Source organism: Doryrhamphus excisus, chromosome 21, assembly GCF_030265055.1.
Source record: "Doryrhamphus excisus isolate RoL2022-K1 chromosome 21, RoL_Dexc_1.0, whole genome shotgun sequence".
Classification (NCBI taxonomy): Eukaryota; Metazoa; Chordata; class Actinopteri; order Syngnathiformes; family Syngnathidae; genus Doryrhamphus; species Doryrhamphus excisus.
In genome coordinates this window covers 8864718-8891679 of record NC_080486.1, presented here as the reverse complement: position 1 = coordinate 8891679, position 26962 = coordinate 8864718, and the positions used below count along the sequence as shown (strand labels likewise).

At 37.6% G+C, this 26962-nt stretch overlaps 2 protein-coding genes across 2 annotated transcripts; one reads left to right on the top strand and one right to left on the bottom strand.

The window, feature by feature from the left end:
• Positions 1–957: 957 nt before the first annotated feature.
• Positions 958–20587, top strand: LOC131109137 (F-box/LRR-repeat protein 7-like). Its single transcript, XM_058060800.1, has 4 exons — positions 958–1318; positions 7572–7661; positions 17253–17867; positions 19523–20587. Exons 1-4 carry the CDS (start codon positions 1282–1284, stop codon positions 20257–20259), a joined length of 1479 nt encoding a protein of 492 aa, XP_057916783.1. The 5' UTR covers positions 958–1281; the 3' UTR covers positions 20260–20587.
• LOC131109138 (TNFAIP3-interacting protein 1-like) lies at positions 19402–24930 on the bottom strand. The gene is made up of 8 exons (XM_058060801.1): positions 24748–24930; positions 24132–24200; positions 23950–24015; positions 22667–22753; positions 22442–22567; positions 22289–22366; positions 22093–22218; positions 19402–20788 (listed from the first exon to the last, which is right to left on the bottom strand). The coding sequence occupies exons 1-8, from the start codon at positions 24787–24789 to the stop codon at positions 20714–20716; spliced, it is 669 nt and encodes a 222-aa protein (XP_057916784.1). The 5' UTR covers positions 24790–24930; the 3' UTR covers positions 19402–20713.
• Positions 24931–26962: the final 2032 nt, after the last annotated feature.

The window sequence follows — 26962 nt, the reverse complement described above, 5'->3', positions numbered from 1 at the left end:
ACATCTGCATCTTATACTTTTTTTTATACTACAGAGAGGGGCTAACGCCATTGCAGCACCCCAATGAATGCGTTGCTTAGATGCAATACAGTATGGGAAAACTCAAGTTTTTTTTTTAATATTCATATTGGCACATGTTTGTATATTTGAGTGTGAAGTTGCTGTATGATGACTTTAGTGACTGTTATATTGTTATATACAATATTTTAGCCAATCACAGGGCACATATAGACAAACAACCATTCCCACTCACATTCATACCTATGGACAATTTGGAGTCGCCAATTAACCTAGCATATTTTTGGAATGTGGGAGGAAACCGGAGTACCCGGAGAAAATCCACGCATGCACGGGGAGAACATGCAAACTTCACACAGATATGGCCGAGGGTGGAATTGAACCCTTGTCTCCTAGCTGTGAGGTCTGCGCCCTAACCAATTTGTACTTTTATTTATTGTATTTTATTTTTTTGTCTGTGCAGCACTTTGGAAACTCTGTTTATAAAATGTGCTATATAAATAAAGTGGAAGTCAAAGATCCTCTATTTTAGGGATGTACAGCACATTTTCTACCATCCATTATCATTATATGTTGTATTACTATCAACATTTCCTTTATTTTATTGCTGCACATGACTAAGGGAGCAATAAAATTGTGTCTAATTCATTTCATATTCTACAATGGCCCCTGGGCTACAGTTTGGACACCTCTGCCAGAAATTCGCGGTGGTGAGACCCTGAACACAGCACCATCTTCCGTGTTTGGTGATTTCACTGCCAGTCTATTTTGATATCCTTCACAAATGTAAATGATCAGTGTGCAGCCCCGGAGCTTGTAATTATGATGTTCGTCTATTGTTGCAAAAAAAAGGCCCGCTGGTGGTTTTGCTTTCTTTCTGGTGCTGCGGTCTCTTTAAATCCAGAGGAGCAGCAGCAAGTCTCTCTTCACGTCGTCTAGTCCAGCAGCACATTTATTATTGAGGCAGGCAGACAAACAGCTGCTTGCCATTTACAACACTTCCACAACGTTTTGCTACGAACCTTTTTTTTGTTCTGGAAGCGTAGAAAAAGAAGAGAAAGTAATCGAACACGAGGATAAAGAAGGATGTAGATACAGTATCTTGCACCGCTGGAATAAGAATAAGTCGTAGAAGAAGAAGAAGAAGAAGAAGGCCGGGAAGTGAAGCGTCCTCCTCTCGTCCACATCTGGATTAACTATTTGGACTCTCGGTTCTGCTTCGGATTTAGGTCGAGTTCTGTGCTCGACTATGTGTCCTTTCAAATGGGTGCCAACAACGGAAAACTGTATGGAAGCGAGGGTGAGTGCTGCGCAAATTCTAACGGTTTCTTATCTACCGCCACCCCCAAAAGAAAGAAAACTTTCCTCTTGAGTTTTCCTTACGCATTTTTTCCAATGCTTTGACTCACTTTGAAAGGTTATATTAACTTTAATGCAGAAAATAGTCAATTTAATTGATTAATAATACACTTAAAACACATTGAATGTGTGTTTTACCTCTTATAATGCAAATAAATCAATGTAAAACACTTTAATGCAGCACATTTTTCTGCTTTTTCTACTTTAAAAGTATGTTTATTTTGTTTTAATTCAATATAGCATCACATATATAACATTTAACTTCCGGAAATAGTGTTTAAAAAGATGCAAACAATGCTTTGACTCACTTTGAAGTGTTATATTAACTTTTATGCAGAAAATAGTCCTTTTCATTGATTAATAAATACACTTAAAACACATTGGATATGTGTTTTACCTCTTATAATGCAAAAGATTAATGTAAAACACTTTAATGCAGCACATTTTTCTGCTTTTTCTACTTTAAAAGTATGTTTATTTTGTTTTAATCCAATGGAAATAGTTTTAAAAAGATGCAAACATCAGTATCCTATCATGCAAACAAAGCTTTGACTCACTTTGAAGGATTATATTAACTTTTATGCAGAAAATAGTCAATTTAATTGATTAATAATGCACTTAAAACACATCGGATGTGTGTTTTACCTCTTATAATGCAAAAAAATCAATGTAAAACACTTTAATGCAGCACATTTTTCTGCTTTTTCTACTTTAAAAGTATGTTTATTTTGTTTTAATTCAATATAGCATCACATATACAACATTTAAAAAGATGCAAACATCAGTATCCTATCATGCAAACAATGCTTTGACTCACTTTGAAGGGTTATATTAACTTTTATGCAGAGAATAGTCCCTTTAATTGATTAATAAATACACTTAAAACACACTGAATGTGAATGTTTACCTCTTATAATGCAAAAAAATCAATGTAAAACACTTTAATGCAGCACATTTTTCTGCTTTTTCCTACTTTAAAAGTATGTTTATTTTGTTTTAATTCAATATAGCGTCACTTATATAATATTTAAACTGCTGGAAATAGTGTTAAAAAGATGCAAACATCAGTATCCTATCATGCAAACAACACCAAGTCACGTCATATGTCACCGAAAGTCCACCATCCTCAAGTCCTCAAGGAGGCGGGGTCAAAGGCCATGAGTCCTTCGCCGTGTGACTCACTCGGATCTTGATAAAAAACAATTCTTGACATTTTTGCACAAATACGTAAGATAAACGTAAGAATGGGTAGAAATACTTTGGTGGCCTTGCAGGATAGAAGTGTTCTTTATCTTTAGCAAGGAAACTGCTTCACCTGAATGGAATGTGGCCTCAAAATGGGGAGAAACCACTTTGTTGATAGGATGATAAATGAAGTCCACAACACTGATAAAATCTCCTAACTTGGAATCTCAAGACTTTTTTTTTTTTTAAATCATCTAAAATCCCTAATCTTCGGCGATTCACTCCCAAAATCTCTGGCCGCGTTATTTCTGTCTCCAGAGCCGAAATGTTTGGATAAATAACATTCCAGCATGATCCCATCCTAAGTCAATAACAGCACAGAGAAAAGATTGGAAGTTTAAAATAACACAAAACGAGGGCTCAGTGCAAGTGGACCCGCTGCTTGAGGCTCCTCAGGGACCTCCACAGAGTCCACTTTTGATTGTGGGGAAGCGCTACAGGGTTGACTTGTTGAGCCAATGTAGTGGGTTTAAAATCCAAGCCATCAAACCACATGGCAACAGGCGCAATAAAACGTATGCGGCGAGGAACATTGGCCACCTCGCAAGTCTAAAAATGAGTTAAACGTCGCTACTAAAACAAGACGGATGACGACGACATCGCTGCTGGTGCTCCAAATGTACTCAAACAGCAACTGAAGCATCATTAGTGTATATAGTTTTATGCCCATAATATCACCTTGACAGAATATTATATATATATATATATATATATATATATATATATATACATATATTTAAAAACAAACACTTTGTTTTATTATTTGTTATTGTTATTGTTCATTGTTTATAAGAAAACCACTGCTGAACAAAAATAACACTGAGGTTTCAATTTTTCCGGAAAAAATCCCGATGGGCTGCACGGTAGTCAAGTGGTTAGCACGCAGACCTCACAGTTAGGAGACCAGGGTTCAATTCCACCCTCGGCCATCTCTTTGTGGAGTTTGCATGTTCTCCCCGTGCATGTGTGGGTTTTCTCCGGGTACTCCGGTTTCCTCCCACATTCCAAAAACATGCAAGGTTAATTAGCGACTCCAAATTGTCCATAGGTATGAATGTGAGTGTGAATGGTTGTTTGTCTATATGTGTCCTGTGATTGGCGTGTACCCCGCCTCTTGCCCGAAGACAGCTGGGATAGGCTCCAGGACCCTGGACTGGTCGCCAGCCAATCACAGGGCACATATAGACAAACAACCATTCACACTCACATTCATACCTATGGAAAATTTGGAGTCGCTAATTAACCTAGCATGTTTTTGGAATGTGGGAGGAAACATTCCTTAACATTCATTAAACTTAAAAATATTGTATATAACAATATAACGGTCACTAAAGTCATCATACAGCAACTTCACACTCAAATAAACAAACATGTACCAATATGAATTAAAAAAAACTTTCTTTGTCTATATGTGCCCTGTGATTGGCTGGCGACCAGTCCAGGGTGTACCCCGCCTCTCGCCCGAAGACAGCTGGGATAGGCTCCAGCACCCCCGCGACCCTCGTGAGGAAAAGCGGTAGAAAATGAATGAATGAATGGAAAATCCTGATGATCCTTTCTGGAAAATATGTGGTCTGACAAGACAAAAATTGACCTTTTTGAAGGTGTGTGTCCCTTTACATAACACCTCATTTCAGAAAAAGAACATCCTACCAACAGTAAAATATGGTGGTAGTAGTGTGATGGTCTGTGGCTGTTTTGCTTCTTCAGTACCTGGTGTGATAAATGTAACCATTCGCACAATAGCATGTGAATTCTGGGTTATGATATTCATTCATTCATTCATTTTCTACCGCTTATCCTCACAAGGGTCGTGGGGGTGCTGGAGCCTATCCCAGCTGTCTTCAGGTGAGAGGCGGGGTACACCCTGGACTGGTCGCCAGCCAATCACAGGGCACATATAGACAAACAACCATTCACACTCACATTCATATCATTTTTTTTAATTCACATTAGTACATGTTTGTATATTTGAGTGTGAAGTTGCTGTATGATGACTTTAGTGACCATTATATTGTTATATACAATATTTTTATACACTATACTGTTATATACAATCACTGGGCACATATAGACAAACAACCATTCACACTCACATTCATACCTATGGACAATTTGGAGTCGCTAATTAACCTAGCATGTTTTTGGAATGTGGGAGGAAACATTCCTTAACATTCATTCAACTTTCAGACCGGTTTTGGTGTAGTAAATACATCTGCATCTTATACTTTTGATGATGTGTGTTTTTATTTGAAGAGTCCAGAGAGGGGCTAACGTCATTGCAGCACCCCAATGAATGCGTTGCTCAAATGCAATACAGTATGGGAACACTTTAAAGGAGTTTTTTTTTATTCATATTGGTACATGTTTGTATATTTGAGTGTGAAGTTGCTGTATGATGACAATAGAAAATAGTAAAATAGAAAATCCATGCATTCACAGGGAAAACATGGATAAATATTTATTTTGCCAGTCAAAAGTTTAGAGACACCTTTGCTTTGTAGTAAATGAGAAAGTGTCTCCAAACTTTTGACATGCATTGTACAAGGCTGTGTAATGAGCAGACAGCCTGTTACTATGTCAGCAGGCTACTTCCTGGTTCATGGAGGATGATAATAACAGTGACTCAAACTGTGAAGGCACCTTTACCCAGATCCTCACCAAATATAGTACCTCCATTCCATTTTCACTTTGTCGCGTGTCCACTTTTAAAAAAAGTCCACTTCTGCTTGTAGGCCATCCGTCCAAACATCTGTTTCCAAGTGTGACTCGGCAACTAATCCACCGCTTCGGTCCCAGCTATGCAGGAACACATCCACCAGACCGGCGTATTATATAAGCAGACGTCAGGAAGCAGGCGGCTTTTCTCCATGTTACTTTTTTTTCCAGGAAACAATCGGCCTCGCACGAATCCGCAAGCCGCAGAACTCCATCACACGCCGGCTCGGGTGGAGAAAAGACATATTAGAATAGTTTTCTCTCGGGGAGGGGGTTGCATCATATTTGCTTTGATATGAAAACAGCATGTGTGAGTCACTGCTGGATTCAAGTGGAAGCCACAGCAGATGTTTGCTGCTTGGTGACATCATGAACACTTGCACCTTGGGGTGACTTGCTGGGTACTCGGGACGCATCCTATTCTTCCATATTGATGTATTTTTACGGTTTAAATGTGCTTTTGTACGCCCGACTGAGACTGCTTTGTGTGTCGCTATTGTGTACATCATATCCACTTTGCATTTGTCCCACATAATAAATGCCATACATTACACATATTAAGGAGTGGGACAGATGGACACATAGAGAAAAGCTTTGGGACTTCAGCACAACAACATGAGAGCCATTATCCAGAAATGGTGACGGCTCATTTGAAAAAAAATGCAGGCCTAACTGGCTGCATGGTGAGAAAGTGGTTAGCGTGAAAGCCTCACAGCTTAAAGACCCGAGTTCAATTCCACCCTCAGCCATCTTTGTGTGGAGTTTGCATGTTCTCCCTGTGCATGCGTGGGTTTTCTCCAGGTACTCCGGTTTCCTCCCACATTCCAAAAACATGCTAGGTTAATTAGCGACTCCAAATTGTCCATAGGTATGAATGTGAGTGTGAATGGTTGTTTGTCTATATGTGCCCTGTGATTGTATATAACAGTATAGTGTATAAAAATATTGTATATAACAATATAACAGTCACTAAAGTCATCATACAGCAACTTCACACTCAAATATACAAACATGTACCAATGTGAATAAAAAACAACTTCTTTAAAGTGTTCCCATACTGTATTGTATTTGAGAAACACATTCATTGGGGTGCTGCAATGACGTTAGCCCCTCTCTGGGCTCCTCAAATAAAGACACACATCATCAAAAGTATAAGATGCAGATGTATTTTCGACACTAAAACGGTCTGAAAGTTTAATACTGGCACCATGTAAAAAAAATAAACAAATACAATATTAAATAAAAATACATTAACTGTTGTCTGCACGGTGGCCGTGTGGGTTTTCTCTGGGTACTCTGACTTCCTCCCACATTCCAAAAAACATGCTAGGTTAATTAGCAACTCCAAATTGTCCATAGGTATGAATGTGAGTGTGAATGGTTGTTTGTCTATATGTGCCCTGTGATTGGCTGGCTGGCGACCAGTCCAGGGTGTACCCCGTCTCTCGCCCGAAGACAGCTGGGATAGGCTCCAGCACCCTGCACGACCCTCTTGAGGATCCCCAAGAACTTTTTGGAAGATGTGTGTCCCATTATATCTGGTGCAAAAAAAACGCAGCAGTTCATAAAAAGAACATCACAACAACAGTAAGATATGGTGGTGGTAGTGTGATGGTCTGGAAGACTTGCTTGTGTTTGTAATCCATTCCATTCCCTTCTGCTAGCTGTTGACATTCATGACACCACACATATTGACTAATCACATATGTCGTTCACTTCAAAGAGCCAGCTCTAAAAGCTGTCATGTTTGTGAACGACCCATCACTACTAGGGATGCATATTACTGTAAAAAAAAAAAAATCAACCAAAAAATGTAACTTCTGTAGAATTTGGGACCTTTTAAGGTTCTTGTTTGCGTAAATGATCTTGGCTTTTTGGGACAACCTCTCAGCAGGCACCACATTCTTTGTCTCAGGAAAGCCACAGAGCTGCATTTATGATCTGCCAGAGGAATGAAATCCCATAAACAAGCAGGCAGACAGGGAGTCACCATGGTGGACGAATCTTCTTCTCATCCTAGATGTTAACTCTACAAGCTTAGCTCGTTGCCGCATGCTGTAAATCCACCAGGAATTTGATCGGGGAAGCACTTCGGCATATGAAGTAAATTGACTGCTGCTGTTTTTGAAAGCTGAAATGCTTCAAAGTGTCAACATTTTTGACATATTGCAGGTGTCATAATAATGATGAAACATGAAAAAATATGATGTTGCTGTCTTGTCCTCCTCCAGGCAAAGGGAGCTCCAGCATCTCCTCTGACATAAGCTCCAGCACCGATCACACGCCGACCAAAGCGCCCAAGAATGCGACTCCCAGCGAAGGTAAAGCATCTGGTGCTCATTAACTCCCCTCCTCTCCTTTTTTCTCGTCTTCTTCTTCTTCTGCTTTGTCTCCTCCCACCACCCCACTTCCTAACTCGTTTTTGTGCTTGGAGAAGAACATGGGTGTTCCTGGGACACCCCAAAAGTAATGGTAGTGGTTTAATTTCATTTGAAGATGCATCAGATTACAATTGAATGCATCACATAATCAGTTCACAGTTCCACATGTCCAAAAGGAGTAGGAAGAAGCAAAGCTTATTAAATCCTACCCCTCCACTGGTACTTTTACAATCAGTAAATGTTACATTTGTTCACTTCCTGCTTTCCATAATACAGTTTAAGGTTTTTTTGTTTTTTGTTTTTTTTTTTTAATAATGTACCTCATACTGAAGTACGAGGTAATATGACCATCCAATGACATAATGGGTACCATAGTAAGTGTCAATATAGTGATATGTATAGCACATCATGACTGGTTCAAGACTCCTTTAGAAATAAGGAGTTAGTATGTTCTCTGTAGGCGGCATTATGAATTATCCTGACTGGCCTTTTTTGCAGTAGGTTTACAGTGTACAACATTTGGCTTGATGGCGGCCTTGTTTTTCGACTAAACTTCCTCAAATTTCACGCATATGTGCTTATCGGTCCCTTAAAGGTGTGTACCAAATTTGGTGTTGATTGCGCGAAACACGCCAAAATTACAGAGTGTGTTTTGTAGAGCAGCTCTGTATGGGACGTAAAGTTGATGTATGGGTTTGATAACAGCGCCACCATGTGGTGTATTTCTCAGCAAAATAATAACACAAACAACGCAGTCTTGGTGCATGTTTTGGCAAATTTTCACTTCTTTGTGTGCAGCGGTTCAGTAGAAGAAGAGTTGTTTGAGTGGCAGAATTTAGTCACATGACTATGTCAATGTAAATCCAATGCTACATACGTGTCCATCAAATCAACAAGAATGTTAGTCCTGAGTTATGACTGAAAGTGTTATTTTGTCCTCCACGCTAAGTGGCAGTAATTACACGGTCTGCAACCACCACAGCCGCAGTCAAACTCCCACCAACCCCCCCACCCCCCTCCCTTGTTAAAAACACTCACTCACACACACACATAGTGCTATAGTAAGTACACACAGTAGTCGCCCACCCGGTCCTGTCCTCCACTAAACTAATCAGGAAGCAGTCTCGGCTGTTTCCATGCCTGCCTGCCCGCCACACACTGGGAGTATTCACGATCTTAAACCGTGAACTCCCACCCCCCCAAGGTGGTTTGACCCAGTAGCGACACTTAGCAAGACATAAGGAGGCCACCTCTGGACTCAAGTAACCCATAGTGCTCATTATTATCGGACCCCAAGGTAGCTGTACCTTTTCCAGGTCTGGACACGTACACAAGTCTAGGATCAGTGGTGCATAAGTGGAACGTTTGGGAGTACCAGACCGAGGACCAATATCACTGAATTTATGGTTTGGTTCAGTCGACTATGGTACTTTATTTATATGCTGCTACAGTATACTATTTGTGATTTTCCCTGCAAATCCAGGAATCTGGGAATAATTTATTAAAACGTGATCATGCCATGTTCAGCATCCATGTACCACTGTAAGAAAACCAACCATTGAGGAAACTGTAGTACTTTCTTTGGCAAGAGCCAATCAGTTCCTTTACAATTAGCTTGTCAACTCGCTCGGAATTGCATGTCAGTATAGAGTATAGAACTGTATAACAATATAACAGTGACTAAAGTCATCACACAGCAACTTCACACTCACATATACAAACATGCACCAATATGCACCAATAAAATAAAACAAACTCTTTTAAAGTTTCCCATTACTGCATTGCATCTGAGCATTGGGGTGCTGCAATGATGTCAGCCCCTCTCCAGGCTGCTTAAATAAAGACACATAATCAAAAGTATAAGATGCAGATGTGTCAACCCCCTCGAAATTGTATGTCAATATACAGTGTAGAATTGTATAACAATATAACAGTCACTAAAGTCATCATACAGCAACTTAACACTCAAAAGGTGCATCTGAGAAATATACAAACATGTACCAATATGAGTTTAAAATAAAAAAAACTCTTTTAAAGTTTCCCATTGCTGCATTGCATCTGAGCAACACATTAATTCGGGTGCTGCAATGATGTCAGCCCCTCTCTTGCATGTCAGTGTACAGTATAGAACTGTATAATAATATAACAGTCACTAAAGTCATCATACAGCAACTTCACACTCAAAAGGTGCATCTGAGAATATACAAACATGGACCAATATGAGTTTAAAATAAAAAAAACTCTTTTAAAGTTTCCCATTACTGCATTGCATCTGAGCAACGCATTCATTGAGGTGCTGCAATGACGTCAGCCCCTCTGTGGGCTCCTCAAATAAAGACACACATCATCAAAAGTATAAGATGCATGAATGTGAGTGTGAATGGTTGTTTGTCTATATGTGCCCTGTGATTGTATATAACAGTATAGTATATAAATATTGCATATAACAATATAACAGTCACTAAAGTCATCATACAGCAACTTCACACTTAAATATACACTGTGTTAATATTGTGATTTCCCTTCACAAAAACCTCCCTCCTCATCTTTAAGGGGACTCCTTTACCCCAGCGACCCATTTTGTCGTGTTTACTCCAGCAGATATATCACCTTTCACACCGTTGACGATCTAAGCATGGTGCCGGGTTCCGCTGAGTCACCGACCACTGCTGGGAAAGTCGTTCCGTTCCGCTCCAAATATGTTGGAAATGCGACGCTTTCAACATCGTTCATCCCAAATGGCTCTTGGGAGCCGGCGTGACAAATGTGTCCTGAGTGGAACTTAATGTCGCTACAGATTGTGATGAAGTAGCTGTTGCTGAAAGACGCATTTGCCAGCTGATTCGGCAAAAAAGGTGAAGCCAAAATAACTTTCTTACATTTTTAGTAGTATTGGCAGTAGTCCCGTTCGTAGTAGAGTTACATCATTGTTGGATATTATTATTTTGTACTGCGATACTACCGATGAAGACAGCAGCCAATGTAATATTGCCCCATTATACCAAAGAAGTAGTTCCCTGGAAAGTTTGCATCAACGGAATTCTGAAAGGAAATGAAAGCCAATGCCATAATGCCCTAGATCAGGGGCCTCAAACTAGTGTCCTGCGGGCCACATTTGGCCCGCGGAGTAGAACTGGAGGGTCAAAGGGCAATCTAGAATGAAAGTGGTTGTTTTTTGTACCGTCCCTCAAAATTTGAGTGCTTAAACCAGGGGTCTCAAACACGCGGCCCGCGGGCCAAATGTGGCCCGCAGGACACTAGTTTGAGGCCCCCGCCTTGATATGAAAGTTTAATGTAAGTTTGATATGGATGCTGTATGGTATCATGTACCCAGAAAAAAATATTACGTTTGATTCATGTTCATGTTAAAGGTTAAATAACTGTTAATAGTTATCCTCCCTATCCGTGTGGAAGTGGTAAGTTTTTGGCTTTTTTTAAGTTTAAAGGAAATAACTTGAAGGCTACCGTTTAGGTCGCTAGCTCTCTAGTTTGCGAGTTAGCATGTGTCTCAAGACGCTGCAGTTGCGCAATATGTTGTAAATAAAAAGAGTATAAATGTGACTATAGTCGTGTTTTGTCATGTCTACAGGGCTCTAATAATGCTTTGTTCATTTTAATCTGAAAAAAATAATTTGTCTACCCACCAACTATATGTGGTTTCTTAAGTTTTTATTATTTGCCCTTTTATTATCATGAACCCAGAAAAAAATATTACGTTTGATTCATGTTCATGTTAAAGGTTAAATAACTGTTAATAGTTATCCTCCCTATCCGTGTGGAAGTGGTAAGTTTTTGTTTTTTTAAGTTTACAGGAAATAACTTGGAGGCTACCGTTTAGGTCGCTAGCTCTCTAGTTTGCGAGTTAGCATGTGTCTCAAGACCCTGCAGTTGCGCAATATGTTGTAAATAAAAAGAGTATAAATGTGACTATAGTCGTGTTTTGTCATGTCTACAGGGCTCTAATAATGCTTTGTTCATTTTAATCAGAAAAAAAATAATTTGTCTACCCACCAACTATATGTGTTTTTTTTTAATTTTTAATTATTTGCTGTTTTATTATTATTATATTTATTTATTATTGATTGTTTTTCTTTATTATTGATCTCTTTTTGTGTAGAAAAATAAAAATTAAGATATTTGAGAACAGTGGAATATTTTATCAGAGCTTTTCTTGTAGAAAATCGGAACCAAAGCAAAGTTTATTTATTTTTCTGTTTTTAATAAATGCGTTTTTTTTTTTTTTTTGGAAAACCTGATGCGGCCCAGTCTCGCCCAGACCCTAGCTCCAGTGTCCCCCAGGTAAATTGAGTTTGAGACCCCTGCACTAGATTTTCTTCAACCAAAAAAAGTTTCAGTCTTGACTGTACTTGTGTACTACTAGCAGTAGTACTATACTGTATACAGTCGGGGTTGTAAATTGTGTGGCAACCACATGTTTCTGTGTTGTCACCATAAGAAGAACAAGCAGACATTTGTCCCTGCTTTGAAGAGGTTCGTCCCCATATCGTGATTGATTGACACCTCTGGTCTGTTTGGCGATGTGACAGGAGCTATATGTTGTAATTAGTGTTACACACAACCCCCCCCCCCTTAAAACAAGCATTCAAAACGGTTATGAGTTAAGTCCATATTCAATCTTTTTACGGTTTTAGCAGAACCGCTGCGGGGCTGTAATTAGACACAGTGAGTGCTAACATGTCATTACCTCCACCAAGGAGGTTTTTTGGTGCCGTTTGTCTGTGTTGTCGCGGAACCGATGCAAAGCAGGCATTATTTTCCTCCAAAAGGATGTGACATCACGGAGACAGAAGGATTTTTTTTTTCGGAATATTCATGTCAGCATGGATGTGAATGTCGTTGTTGGAATGGAAGGTCACTTGTGGGAGTTGTGTACAGCCGAATAGTCGCGGCTTCCTGGCACTAGCCGCGGCCTATTGTCTTCGAGATTATTGTGTCATGACGTCAGCGCTTCCTGTAGTGAAGGCTTTTGCTGATAGCGCCCACTACACTGGACGCTAACATCAACTTCCATGTATTCAATGAAACCCTGCGGTATTTGTTGCTAGTTGGTTGTTTTTATTTCAAAAGCTAAGAGAAATTTTGTGTTTTGATTGTGTTGCCTATGAACCTATACACCATTCACACTAAAATGAGCAAGTTGTGTGTGATCCCTCCACAGGATAGGAATAACCTCAAAGGAGTGCTACCTTGCTTCCTGTCAAGACTGCTGTTCATGATATCAGGGAAGTGGGTCGGCCTGCACAAAAACTTAGTTATAAGTTGGTACTCTTATACCATTTACTCAGAACTAATGACTCCGAACTTTTTTTGTCCACTCACAACGACTATGTTTGGAACTCCAATATAAATTAAATCAAGATTAACACACTTAATAAATCAATTTCTAAAACTTTAGGACTCCACCAAACCACAGCGAGAGCCATTAACCACAAAATGTGAAACCTCGAGGTCACAAAAGACCCCACAACAACAACTGTCGACCTCACTTGCCTCAGTTAAGGTTAGTTTCCATGACATAATAAAGACACTGGGCAAAAACCGGCCTGCATGGCAGAGCCTCAATGCTCGTCTAATCATACCAATAGTAAAATATGGTGGTGGTAGTGTGATGGTCTGGGGCTATTTTGCTGCTTCAGGACCTGGAAGATTTGCTGTGATAAATGGAACCCTGAATTCTGCTGTCTACCCAAAAAATATGTAGGTGACCTCAAGCTAAAACCAACTAGAGACCGTGATCCAAAACACACCAGCAAGTGAAGAAAAAACAAATGAAGACTTTGGTCGCCAGCCAATCACAGGGCACATATAGACAAACAACCATTCACACTCACATTCATACCTATGTACAATTTGGAGTCGCTAATTAACCTAGCATGTGTTTGGAATGTGGGAGGAAATCGGAGTACCCGGAGAAAACCCACACATGCACCGTGCAGACAACAGTTATTTATTTTTATTTAATGTTGTATTTATTAATTTTTCTTACATGCTGCCAGTATTAAACTTTTAGTGTAGTAAATACATCTGCATCTTATACTTTTGATGACGTGTGTCTTTATTTGAGGAGCCCACAGAGGGGCTGACGTCATTGCAGCACCCCAATGAATGTGTTGCACAGATGCAATGCAGTAATGAGAAACTTTGTTTTATTTTAAACTCATATTGGTACATGTTTGTATATTTCTTAGGTGTACCTTTTGCGTGTGAAGTTGCTGTATGATGACTTTAGTGACTGTTATATTGTTATATATAATATTTTTATACACTATACTGTTCACCAGTCAATCACAGGGCAAATATAGACAAACAACCATTCACACTCACATTCATACCTATGGACAATTTGAAGTCGCCAATTAACCTAGCATGTTTTTGGAATGTGGGAGGAAACATTCCTTAACATTCATTAAACTTTCAGACCGTTTTAGTGTAGTAAATACATCTGCATCTTATACTTTTGATGATGTGTGTCTTTATTTGAGGAGCCCAGAGAGGGGCTAACGTCATTGCAGCACCCCAATGAATGTGTTGCTCAAATGCAATACAGTATGGGAAAACTATAAAGGAGGTTTTTTTTTAATTCATATTGGTACATGTTTGTATATTTGAGTGTGAAGTTGCTGTATGATGACTTTAGAGACTGTTATATTGTTATACAGTTCTATACTGTATACTGACATATTGTTATATACAATATTTTTATACACTATATGTATATATGTCCAATCTTATAATAAGCGTTGTCTTTTATTTGGGTCAAACCTGGACTTATATTCTGTTAGGTTGGTAACAAACAGACGTAACCTCCCAACTTGCGCGTTGTGCACCTGGTGGAGGTAATAAACCTTCTCCTTCATTGTGCAGCCTTCAAAAGAATCCCTGCGGTTTTAACTCTCCAGCCTGCCCGTGCACTTGTCTCCATCTCCGCTAAAGTCTGCAAAGCCCCCTTTTGCCAATTTATCTTCCTTTCCCCCTTTTTTGTGCCTTCCTCACAAGAAAACCCACAAACAATCCCATCAATTGCGGCACTTCTTCTTTAATTCTGGGCATTTAAAAAGACATGGGTTCTGAAGTCGCAGCTGCACTTCTTCCTCAGTTCTCGTCATTGATTTACACCCTCAAAAAGCTATCAAAGCGCCCTCTCAACAGTTGATGTTAATTCGATCCTGCTGCCTGCCGCGGATCAGATTTTTTGGGGTATTAGTGGCGAATGATTTCAGTCGCGGTTACATTCACAATGCATGAGTCGCGCTTTCATTCCACCGCTGCCGCGGCGTCCAAGGTAAAGACCAGATGTTCTTCTCCGATTTCCTGCAGCACGTTGAGTCTTCCAGCATCTGTGCGCTGGATAAAGTAAACACGCTATTTGTTCCTCTTGTGACAGCTGTGCACCGATTCCTCATGTAGGCAGTTGTCTCAAGTCGCGTCACATGGTCTTCATCAGTGGTCGCGGTTGTTATGGAGACGTAAAGTGTTGTCGTGCAAACTCTGGGTGTTTTTTTGGCTTTTGATCGGGGTTTTCATTCTAATGTAAATACGCTGCAAGTACAAACGGAACTTATTGAAAACCTCAAAAGAGCAGAACAAAATGTTCACATGCTAGCCAGTTGGATAGTAGCTAATATATTTATTTGTTTATATTTTTATATATATATTACAGGAACAGTAACTGTATCTGTACTGAATGGTCATTGCATATTTTGTAGCCAGCTTCATGCAAAACCCTCAAAATGTTCCGTTGTTTGACAGTGATGTCTACACACTGAAGTCCATTACAGAAATATGTTTTCTACACTTACTTCTTATTGTTGCGATTACTTTTTTATGAATTGGAAAATCCTCTTGTGGCTTAAGTGTTTTATTTGTTGCCTTGACTTCGGCTATGTTGTCATTTTGATCATGGTTTTTATTTTATAATTATGAACGAAATGTTCACATGCTAGCCAGTTGGATAGTAGCTTATATATTTATTTGTTTATATTTTTATATATATATTTCTATAGTACAGGTGCAATAGTAAATGTATCTGTACTGAATGGTCATTGAATATTTTGCAGCTAGCTTCATGCAAAACCCTCAAAATGGTCCATTATTTGACAGTGATGTTTACACACTGAAGTCCATTACAGAAATATGTTTTTCTACACTTACTTCTTATTGTTGCGATTACTTTTTTATGAATTGGAAAATCCTCTTGTGGCTTAAGTGTTTTATTTGTTGCCTTGACTTCGGCTGTATTGTCATTTTGATCATGGTTTTTATTTCATAATTACAGGCACCGGAAGTGTACTGTAGAACTAATGAACGCTACAGTAGAACGGTATTGTGGAACGTAAGAGAGAGAGCGAGAGAGAGAGAGTGAATCCTTGCCCCAGTACATGGAGGCGGGGCTATGAGTGAGTGGATACGCAGCAGTTAGCAAGATAGCAAGAAAATGCTAATATGAATGAAGTCACAAAAAATGTAGATATATACAAAAGTGCTGAATATACAAACATGTACTAATACTAGTTTCATTCATTCATTTTCTACCGCTTATCTTCACGAGGGTCATGGGGGGTGCTGGAGCCTATCTCAGCTGTCTTCGAGCGAGAGGCGGGGTACACCCTGGACTGGTCGCCAGCCAGCCAATCACAGTGCACATATAGACAAACAACCATTCACACTCACATTCATACCTATGGACAATTTGGAGTCGCTAATTAACCTAGCATGTTTTTGGAATGTGGGAGGAAACCGGATTACCCGGAGAAAACCCACACATGAACATGCAAACTCCACACAGAGATGGTTGAGGGTGGAATTGAACTCGGGTCTCTTAGCTGTGAGGCCTGCGGGGTAACCACTTTTTCCGCTGTGCAGCCATCAATACTAGTTTCAAATAAAATAAAATAACTCTTAAAGTTTTCCCATGATGTATTGCTTATAAGCAAAGCCTGCCGGGGTTCTGCGATGACTTCAGCCTCCCTTTTGGCTTTATCTAGTGGACAGTGGAAGCATTGCAGTGCCATCATACATCCATCCATTCTCTATTCTGCTTGTCCTCTAATGAAATGCTTTGCTAAAACAAAATGCATTATAGAAAAACTTAAAAATATCTAAACTCGTATTGGTGTATGTTTGTATATTTATTAGTTATACCGACTACAGGAAATGGCAATAAATCTCAAACTGTACAATTCCAGCATGGCGAAAGATGTCTGATTTTGGACACACGTTTTAAGGCAGACTTTTCAAGCGAATCGGGCGACTTGTTCCTAAGAGAGAGTCTGTCAATGTCATCACAAAGTCTGGAAGGCTGAAGTCTGGAATACACATCTGTAGATGGGAATGTCGCTGTCCCGCTGACATTCCCACCACACAAATCCCCATTAGGGACAGCATGGCGTCCATTAGTCAAGCGGACGTTGACGTGCGGCGTACAACCGGTTGATGGACGACCTCCAAGCGTGATTCTGATGTCGTAGAAACCGCAAAGTATTGAATTTGTTTGTTGGTGGATTTGTTCAGGATTGGACTCCAGTACAAGGACTCTGAGCACGCCCAGTCCAGGTCTCATCCTCCCGTCCAAGTCTTCGTCGCTCTCATCCCCGGCGCTCTCCAGCAACGGCCATGACACTAACTCCACGTCGTCTTCTTCATCCGCCGCCGCCGAAACCGTCGCCGTTGTCCACCCTCAGCCCGGCACTCACACACGCTCACGTCCACCCAAAAGCCACGCCCCGGTGGACCTCCTCCCTGACCACGCCCTTTTGCAGATCTTCTCCCATCTCGCCACCAATCAGCTATGTCGCTGTGCTCGTGTGTGCCGACGATGGTACAACTTGGCGTGGGACCCGCGGCTTTGGAGCGCCGTGCGTTTGACGGGGGAGCTACTGCACGCCGACCGCGCCGTCAGGGTGCTCACTCACCGTCTGTGTCAGGACACGCCCAATGTGTGCCTCACCCTGGAGACGGTGGTGGTCAACGGATGCAAGAGGTTCACCGACCGCGGGCTGCACGTGCTGGCCCAGTGTTGCCCCGAACTGCGGCGCCTGGAGGTCGCCGGATGCTACAATATCTCCAACGACGCCGTGTTTGAGGTCGTGTCCCGATGTCCCAACTTGGAGCACCTCAACCTCTCAGGTACACCCACATATAGGGATGTAGGAAAATATTGTTTTGGCGATATACGTATATCACGATACAAAAGTAGTACTGTGATATTGCAGGTATTATTTATTTATTATATTTATATATATATAAATAATAATTATATATATAGGTATATATATTTATTATTTATGTATATTTTTGGATAGATGGATGGATGGATAGATAGATAGATACATGGATGGATGGATGGATGGATGGATGGATAGATAGATAGCTACATGGATGGATAGATGGATAGATGGATAGATACATGGATGGATGGATGGATGGATAGATAGATAGCTGGATGGATGGATGGATGGATGGATAGCTACATGGATGGATGGATGGATGGATAGCTTCATGAATGGATGGATAGATAGATAGATAGCTGGATGGATGGATGGATAGCTACATGGATTGATGGATGGATGGATAGCTACATGAATGGATGGATGGATGATAGATAGCTACATGGATGAATGGATGGATGGATGGATAGATAGATGGATAGATGGATAGATGGATAGATGGATAGATGGATAGATGGATAGATGGATAGATGGATAGATGGATAGATAGATAGATACATGGATGGATGGATGGATAGCTACATGGATGGATGGATGGATGGATGGATAGCTACATGAATGGATGAATGGATGGATGATAGATAGATGGATAGATGGATAGATGGATAGATGGATAGATGGATAGATGGATAGATGGATAGATGGATAGATGGATAGATACGTGGATGGATGGATGGATGGATAGCTACATGGATGGATGGATGGATGGATAGCTACATGAATGGATGAATGGATGGATGATAGATAGCTACATGGATGGATGGATAGATGGATGGATAGATAGGTACATGGATGGTTGGATGGATAGATAGATACATGGATGGATGGATGATAGATAGAGATACATGGATGGATGGATGGATAGATACATGGATAGATGGATGGATGGATAGATATGTACATGGATGGATGGATAGATGGATAGATACATGGATAGATGGATGGATGGATAGATATGTACATGGATGGATGGATAGATACATGGATGGATGGATGGATGCATGGATAGATAGAGATACATGGATGGATGGATGGATAGATACATGGATAGATGGATGGATGGATAGATATGTACATGGATGGATGGATAGATACATGGATGGATGGATGGATGGATAGATACATGGATAGATGGATGGATGGATAGATATGTACATGGATAGATGGATAGATACATGGATGGATGGATGGATGCATGGATAGATAGAGATACATGGATGGATGGATGGATAGATACATGGATAGATGGATGGATGGATAGATATGTACATGGATGGATGGATAGATACATGGATGGATGGATGGATGGATAGATACATGGATAGATGGATGGATGGATAGATATGTACATGGATGGATGGATAGATAGATACATGGATGGATGGATGGATGCATGGATAGATGGATGTATAGATGGATGTATATCCTTTATTGTCATTGCACAATAACACACAAAATGTCGTCTGGCTCCCGTATAATAATAATAACAATGTGGAGAATAAATAACTGCAGCATTAATCGTGTTAATCGTCGATTAATCTTTGCCCCATGCAGGCTGCTCCAAGGTGACGTGCATCAGCCTGACCCAGGAGGCCTCACTTCATCTGTCGCCGCTCCACGGCCAGCAGATCTCCATCCACTATTTGGATATGACTGACTGCTTCTGCCTGGAAGACGAGGGCTTGCGGACTATTGCCACCCACTGCCCCCGCCTCACGCACCTCTACCTGCGCCGCTGCACCCGCCTCAGCGACGAGGCCCTCCGCCACCTGGCCCTCCATTGCCCGTCCATACGGGAGCTCAGCCTCAGCGACTGTCGCTTAGTCGGCGACTTCGGGTTGCGTGAGGTGGCCCGCTTGGAAGGCTGCCTACGCTACCTTAGCGTAGCTCACTGCACTCGAATCACCGACGTGGGGATGCGTTACGTCGCTCGCTACTGCCCTAAATTACGCTACTTGAACGCTCGTGGTTGCGAGGGGCTGACGGACCACGGTTTGAGCCACCTTGCCCGCAGTTGTCCGAAACTCAAATCTCTAGACGTGGGTAAATGCCCGTTGGTGTCGGATAGCGGCTTGGAGCAGCTAGCGATGTACTGCGGCGGCCTGAGACGCGTTAGCCTACGGGCGTGCGAGAGCGTAACGGGGCGGGGTCTCCAGGCCCTTGCGGCCAATTGCTGCGAACTCCAGCTACTCAATGTTCAGGAATGCGAGGTGTCGTCAGAGGCGTTGCGTTTTGTACGGCGCCACTGCCGCCGTTGCGTCATCGAACACACGAACCCTGCTTTTTATTGAAGCTCCTCTGACAAACGGATGTATTCCTGCTAGGTGCGTGATCGGGGGGGGCGTACAACGTATTTAACGTATTTATCTGGGATCAGGACCTTTTTTTTTTTTTTATAACAACACATTCATCAGCGGCTTGCTCGGACACATTTGTAAATTATTATTATTTTTTTTATTTTTAATTAGCATTCGCCTCTGTGCTATTTATAGTGTCTCACAAAGCTACAACAAAAGGCTCACTTTAATCACATGTGTGCTCAAGTACACGACTGACAGTTATCATCTGATTTAAAAAAAAATGATATGTGTCAATAAAGTCCACCAAAGCCTTTGCAAACTGTTTTGGATTGTTTAGAATTTCATACACTTTCATACTAAGTTGATATTTAGTAATGTTGACAATAAAAAGGTTAAAGTGACTACAGTACAATAATAATAATCTATGCCAATGTGGCATCTTCTATCATGGGTGTTGCCGCTGCTCGGCCTGCTTGCAGTTGCAGTCCACGACGGGTCGTGCGAGGCGGGTCCAAGTGGCCTTATAAAAACACAAAAAAAACGGGATAAATAAGTTGTTTTGTAGCTGGTTGCCATGGTAATAATGTATGGCTTCTCCTCTGAAGCCGTGTAGCAGGGGTGCCCAAAGTGAGGCTTTTTTTTAAAAGTTATTTTATATCTAAAAATATTTAAATATAATTAAAATTATAATAGTATAATATAATATAATATAATATAATATAATATAATATAATATAATATAATATAATATAATATAATATAATATAATATAATATAATATAATACTACTTATAATAGTAATAATAAAATAATACTACTTATAATAGTAATAATAAAATAATTGTAATAATAAATATAATTAAAATTGAAAAATCTGCAGTAATTTACAAGAATAAAGTCAAAATATTAAAAGAAAAAAGTAGCACTCTAATAACATTATAATATTAATATTATGAATACATTCTTATATTAATTTAACTATTTTTATATTTTAATTTTAGTAGCATAAAGTTGAAGTATTTTTTATTTTTTAGTTATTATATTATATATATATGTATTATATTATATATTATTATATTATATTGTTATAAACAAAACAACAAATAAGGTTGTCATTTCTGGAAAATTTGGTCACTGAAAAAGTTTTGTTTTGAGAATTAAGTCAAACTATTATGGGAATAAAGTCAGAATTATGAGGAAAAAATTTACAAGAAGCAAGTTCAAATTAAAATAAATTAAATTAAATAAAAAAGTATAAATTATAAATGGAAAAAAATGCTGTAATTTTACTAAAATAAAGTTAAAATATTAATTGAAAAAAAGGCAAGGATTCTAATGAGAAAAAAATAAAAATAATGTCATTTTAGTAGCACAGAGTTTGAATTGTAAAGTTGTTTTTAATGTAATAATGTGTAATTATTAGGAGAAACAAACAAACAAATAAACAAAAAAGAATACATTTGTAATTTGGGGAAAATTAAATTACGTAAAAAGTCATAATAATACAAGAAAAAAGTACAAATATTATGGGAATAAATTACCAGAATAAAAATGCTAGAAAAGACTAAAGTTCATGCTAATAATAATCTGCCATATACTGTCATCATCAAATTTAAGGTGTAATGTCGCCCCCTTGTGTCCATTCACGCGCCATCACTTTACTTGTATGTAATTGGCTCGTGCCCCCTGAAAGGGTGAATGACTTATTTCCACATAAGAGCACCGATACAAGTGTTGTTCCACCTGCCTACCACTAGATGGCACCAACGTACCACAGTGTAAGCTACTACCTACATGACTTGGAAATCAACAAAATGTTAATACCTGAGATTTGAGGTAGTGAAGCTCGTCGTGGGTTTTCGTTAACTTCTTCTCCAGCTCCGCGTACTTTTGCTGAAGCTTCTCCCTGTCCCCTCGCTCCTTCAAAAAGTCCTCCTTAAAAACCTCCGCCTGTAAAAACACAACATGTCATGAAGACACACAAACATAAAACCAATGTCTGTGGTGACTAAAACCGGACCTGGTGTTTCCAGACGTCCTGTAACGGTACAAAACTGTCCTCAAGGGGGCGTGCTGGCTGAAGTCTTTCCTCCAAAGCCTGATAAAACCCAACAAAATATGATTTTTTAATAGATCTGCTCCATTTTGTGTGTTTCTGAACGATTGTGTTCACCTTATTGAGTCGGTGGATCTCCTCCTGCTGGTGCTGCCCTCTTCTGGTCAGAGTGCTGTTCTGCAGCTGGAGCTCATTAGCTTTGGTCAGAGCGTTGAGGAGCTCAGTGTGTACGTCGCTGTTGGTCTTTATAAAAAACAGTCACAATGACTCTTTTTAATTGGAAATTATTATTATTATTATTATTATTATTATATAACTATGTTCAAGTATGACTGAATTTACCCGACTATTTTCTTTTTCTTTGGCCGTCTTACATGTTTTCTTCCCAATGTCACTGCCATCTTGTAGTGATGCTTGTAGACTTTGAAGCTATTAAAAACAGCAAAATCACAAGAATAAAGTCATAAATTTAGAAGATTTAATTCAGAAATTTGTTGAAAAAGAGTAGTAAATTTACCAGCATTAAATCATAATATTATGAGAAAAAAGTAGTAAATTTACAAGAAGGAAAAGTCGTAATATTGTGAGAATTACAATTACAATACAATTACAATTTACAAGAAAAAAAATGTGATATTAAGTGAATAAAGTCAAAAATTTACAAGAAAAAGTCGTACATTTACAAGATTAAAGTCTGAAATTTACGACAAAAAAAGCAGTAAATCTATTGTAATTAAGTCATAATATTACGAGAAGAAAGTCATAATATGAATATTGACTTAATTAAGTCAAAATATTATGGGAATAAAGTCAGAATTAAGAGGAAAAAAATTACAAGAAGCAAGTTCAAATTAAAATAAATTAAATTAAATTAAAAAAACAGTATAAATGAAAAAAACTGCTGTAATTTTACTAAAATAAAGTTAAAATATTAATAGAAAAAAGATTCTAATGAAAAAAATGTCATTTAATTGTTTTTTAAATTGAAATAAAAAATGTTTTTTAAATTTAATTAAAAAAAGTATTTAAAAAAATTTTCATCAAAATTTTTTTTAATTGAAAAATGTTTTTGTTAAAAAGTTACGAAAGATAAAAAAAATTAACAAAAATTAAAAAGTTTGAATAGTAAAGTTTTTTTTCTTCAGTGTAATTATTAGGAGATACAAACAAACAAACAAAAATAAATAAATTTGTAATTTTGGGGGAAATTAGATTTAATAAATAAAATAAAAATAATGTCATTAAAAAAATTTTTTCATTGAATTAAAAATGTTTTTCTTAATTTAATTAAAAAGATTTTTTACTTTCCTTTAAAAAAATTGTAATCAAAACATTTTTAAATTAAAAAAATAGTTAAAAAAGTTAAAAAAGTTTGAATAGTAAAGCTTTTTTTCTCAAGTGTAATTATTAGGAGAAACAAACAAACAAACAAAAATAAATAAATTTGTAATTTTGAGGGAAATTATATTTAGGAAAAAGTCATAATGATACAAGAATAAAGTACAAATATTATGGGAATAAATTACATTTTAAAGTTCATTCTAATAATAACCTGCCATATACTGTCGTCATAAAATTTAAGGTATAGAAAAAAATTTTTTTGTTATGTTATGTTATATATTTACCTTCTGTTGGTAATGCGCCACCATGGTTCTATACTCCTTGGCCCATCTTTCATTGATGGTCAGCAGCTGCGTGAATATTTTTAAAATAAATATTAAAGTAGCAAACACACAGTAATCGCTAAAAATGCATCATTCGAGCATAAAATCCGCCATTTATAAACAAATCCCAATAATACGCTCACTTCTTGTCGTTGCCTCTCCAGAATAAATATCTGTGCTTGCATAGCGGTGTCAGTGTCGGCTGCTCCACTCTAAATGAAAATGTACAAAAAAAGAGGAAGAATCATATGCAAAGCGACATTGAACCTGATGAAATCCGATCCGTGTACATTACTTCCTTTTACACACTCTTGGAAGTTCTGTTCAAGGTGCTTTCCAGTAAGACGAGAACAATGTTATGTCATGAAGAACATACTGTACGCTACATATCAGCATCATATTACCTTATTATATTATATTACCTTACATTTATACACAATAATAGCCAATGACTTACAGGCAGATGTACATTTTTCTTAATAGCAGCCATATATTTCAATTAATTTTGATCAAATTTTATATATTTATCCTTGTCAGTCCCATAAAGGTGTCTACTAAATTTTGTACTGATTCGGCAAAACATCGGTTGATTTAAGCTGTGTGCAAAATTTCAAGCAAGGGTAAGTAACAGCGCCATCATGTGGTGTATTTGTTGGAAAAATAATAGCACAAGATAAGGATGCATATTTGGGCTAATTTAACAAAAATACTAAATACAAAAATAAAATAAAAAATACTTCCAATAAGTCCAAAACTCACCATGCTGTTACAGTCCAGCTGCTCCACACAAGCTGCTGACATCGTAGCCGACTGGCTTTTTATACTCAGGATTTCCTCCTTGACTTGACACACTTTTTTTTTTGTTTAAAAGGAAAGTACAAACAGCTGATCAACAAGCGGTAATAAACGTCTTTTTATGGGAGGACGCATGACTAAGAAACAAAGTCACCGCTGCAAAAAGTTCCTATCTGGTTTTGGTTCGTCAAACCACAAAAAAAAAAAAAAAATCACTATTTTACTGTCACAATAAAAAAAAAAAAAAAAAATACATATACTATACATGTCAATAAATCATAAATAAATTGAAGTGAAACTAAAATGATGTCAACTTAAATTTGAAAGAATAAAAATGTCAAAAATACTTCAATACAAAAATAAATGCAGTAAATAAATAAATATAATTCAAAGAAATGAATAAATACATACATACGTCACAAAAAATATAGAAAAAAATTACGTATAAAAATGTTAAAATGAGGAAAAAATACAAACAAATAATAAAATAAATTATAAAAAATTCAATACTTATTAATACATTTATAAAATTATAAATAAATCCTGGAATTTTCTCTTGTGGGACTAATAAAGCCATATTTTATCTTATCTTATTAAGTTATAAATGAAATTATTTTATAAATGCTAAAAATAAATGACTGAAAAAAATTCAGTGTTAATAAATATTATACTTGTGATGTTCTAAGATTGATATAATTAATAATAATAAATCCAAATAATTAATGTAAATGAAAAAAATTATAAATACATGCATACATAACAAAAAATATGGAAAAATTTAAATCGAAAAATTAAAACTAATAATAAAATAAATATAAATAAAAATTAAAAACATAGAACTACATTAATATAATTATAAGTTTTCTCGAGTGGGACTAATAAAGTCATATTTTACCTCAATTTATTATGTTATAAAAACAATTATTATTTTATTATAATTCCATAATTACAAATGATACATTTCTAAATTAATGCAAAAAAATTAATGAATGGAAAAAAAATATTCTGCGCTAACAAATAAAACGGCAAAAATATTGAATAAATAAATAAAACAAAATAAATAAATATATAAATAAAAACAAATGAAGTTTTATGCCAAACTACATCAAGAAAAAAATAAAAACAAATACATACTTAATACTTAATGAATAAATTATTGCATAGAAATAGTACAGCAGAAATGTTCTTTCTTTTTTTTTTTTACAGCGGACAGGATCTTCCTGGGTGTGTTAAAAACGTGCCGGGTTGTTCCGAATGGAGTGTTCCTCTTGCCCGTCGATAGAAGACAGCAACACGGTGTTCTCTGATGTTTACGATGGGAAAGTCACACATTAGCTTGTCACCTTTCACAATCTTCTCTTCAGAAACGAGATGACTCACGGCCTGCGCACGCTTCCAGGAAGTCGAGAGGATGAGGACTGATGGGGGTTGGAGGGGGGAAACACGCAAAGAGGCTAACTGGCAGCAGAAAAAAAAATTTAAATGGATTTTTCAGAATTTGCGTCAGGACTGGTTTGAAAAATTGATGAACATATCGAGCACTAGGACCATGGAGTACAGTGACTTCCTGTATCTCATACTGAAAGTCATTCACAAGCAATAATGCTTGGAGGATTATTTTTTTGTCATAGTATCACAATGTAATACTTACTGTATTAATACTGTAATACTGTAAAATGTTGTTATATTAATATTATGACTTTATTTTAATATTTCTACTTGATTCTTGTTGCTGTTTTTGTTACTTTTCTTGCTTAATTGTATTTTTTACATGTGCCCAGGGCAGATAAATGGCCCCCAGCTACACTTTTGACCCCCCTCCGCCAAAACCATTAAGGGAAAGTAAAAAAAATACTAATTTTGTAATTATTTTTTAAAACTGAATTAAAAAAGATTTTTTTGTTTAATTAAATTTTTTTTAATTAATTTTTTTTGTTTACTTTCCCTTAATTTTTTTTAATTAAAAAAACGTTGTTTAGTTTAAAAAGTTGAAAAAGTTAAAACATTAAAAAAGTTTTAAAAAAGTTAAAAAGTTAAAAAAAAGTTAAAAAAAATAAAAAAGTTAAAAAAAAATAAAAAAGTTAAAAAAGTTAAAAAAGTTAAAAAAGTTCAAAAAGTTCAAAAAGTTCAAAAAGTTCAAAAAGTTCAAAAAGTTCAAAAAGTGTAAAAAGTTTTAAAA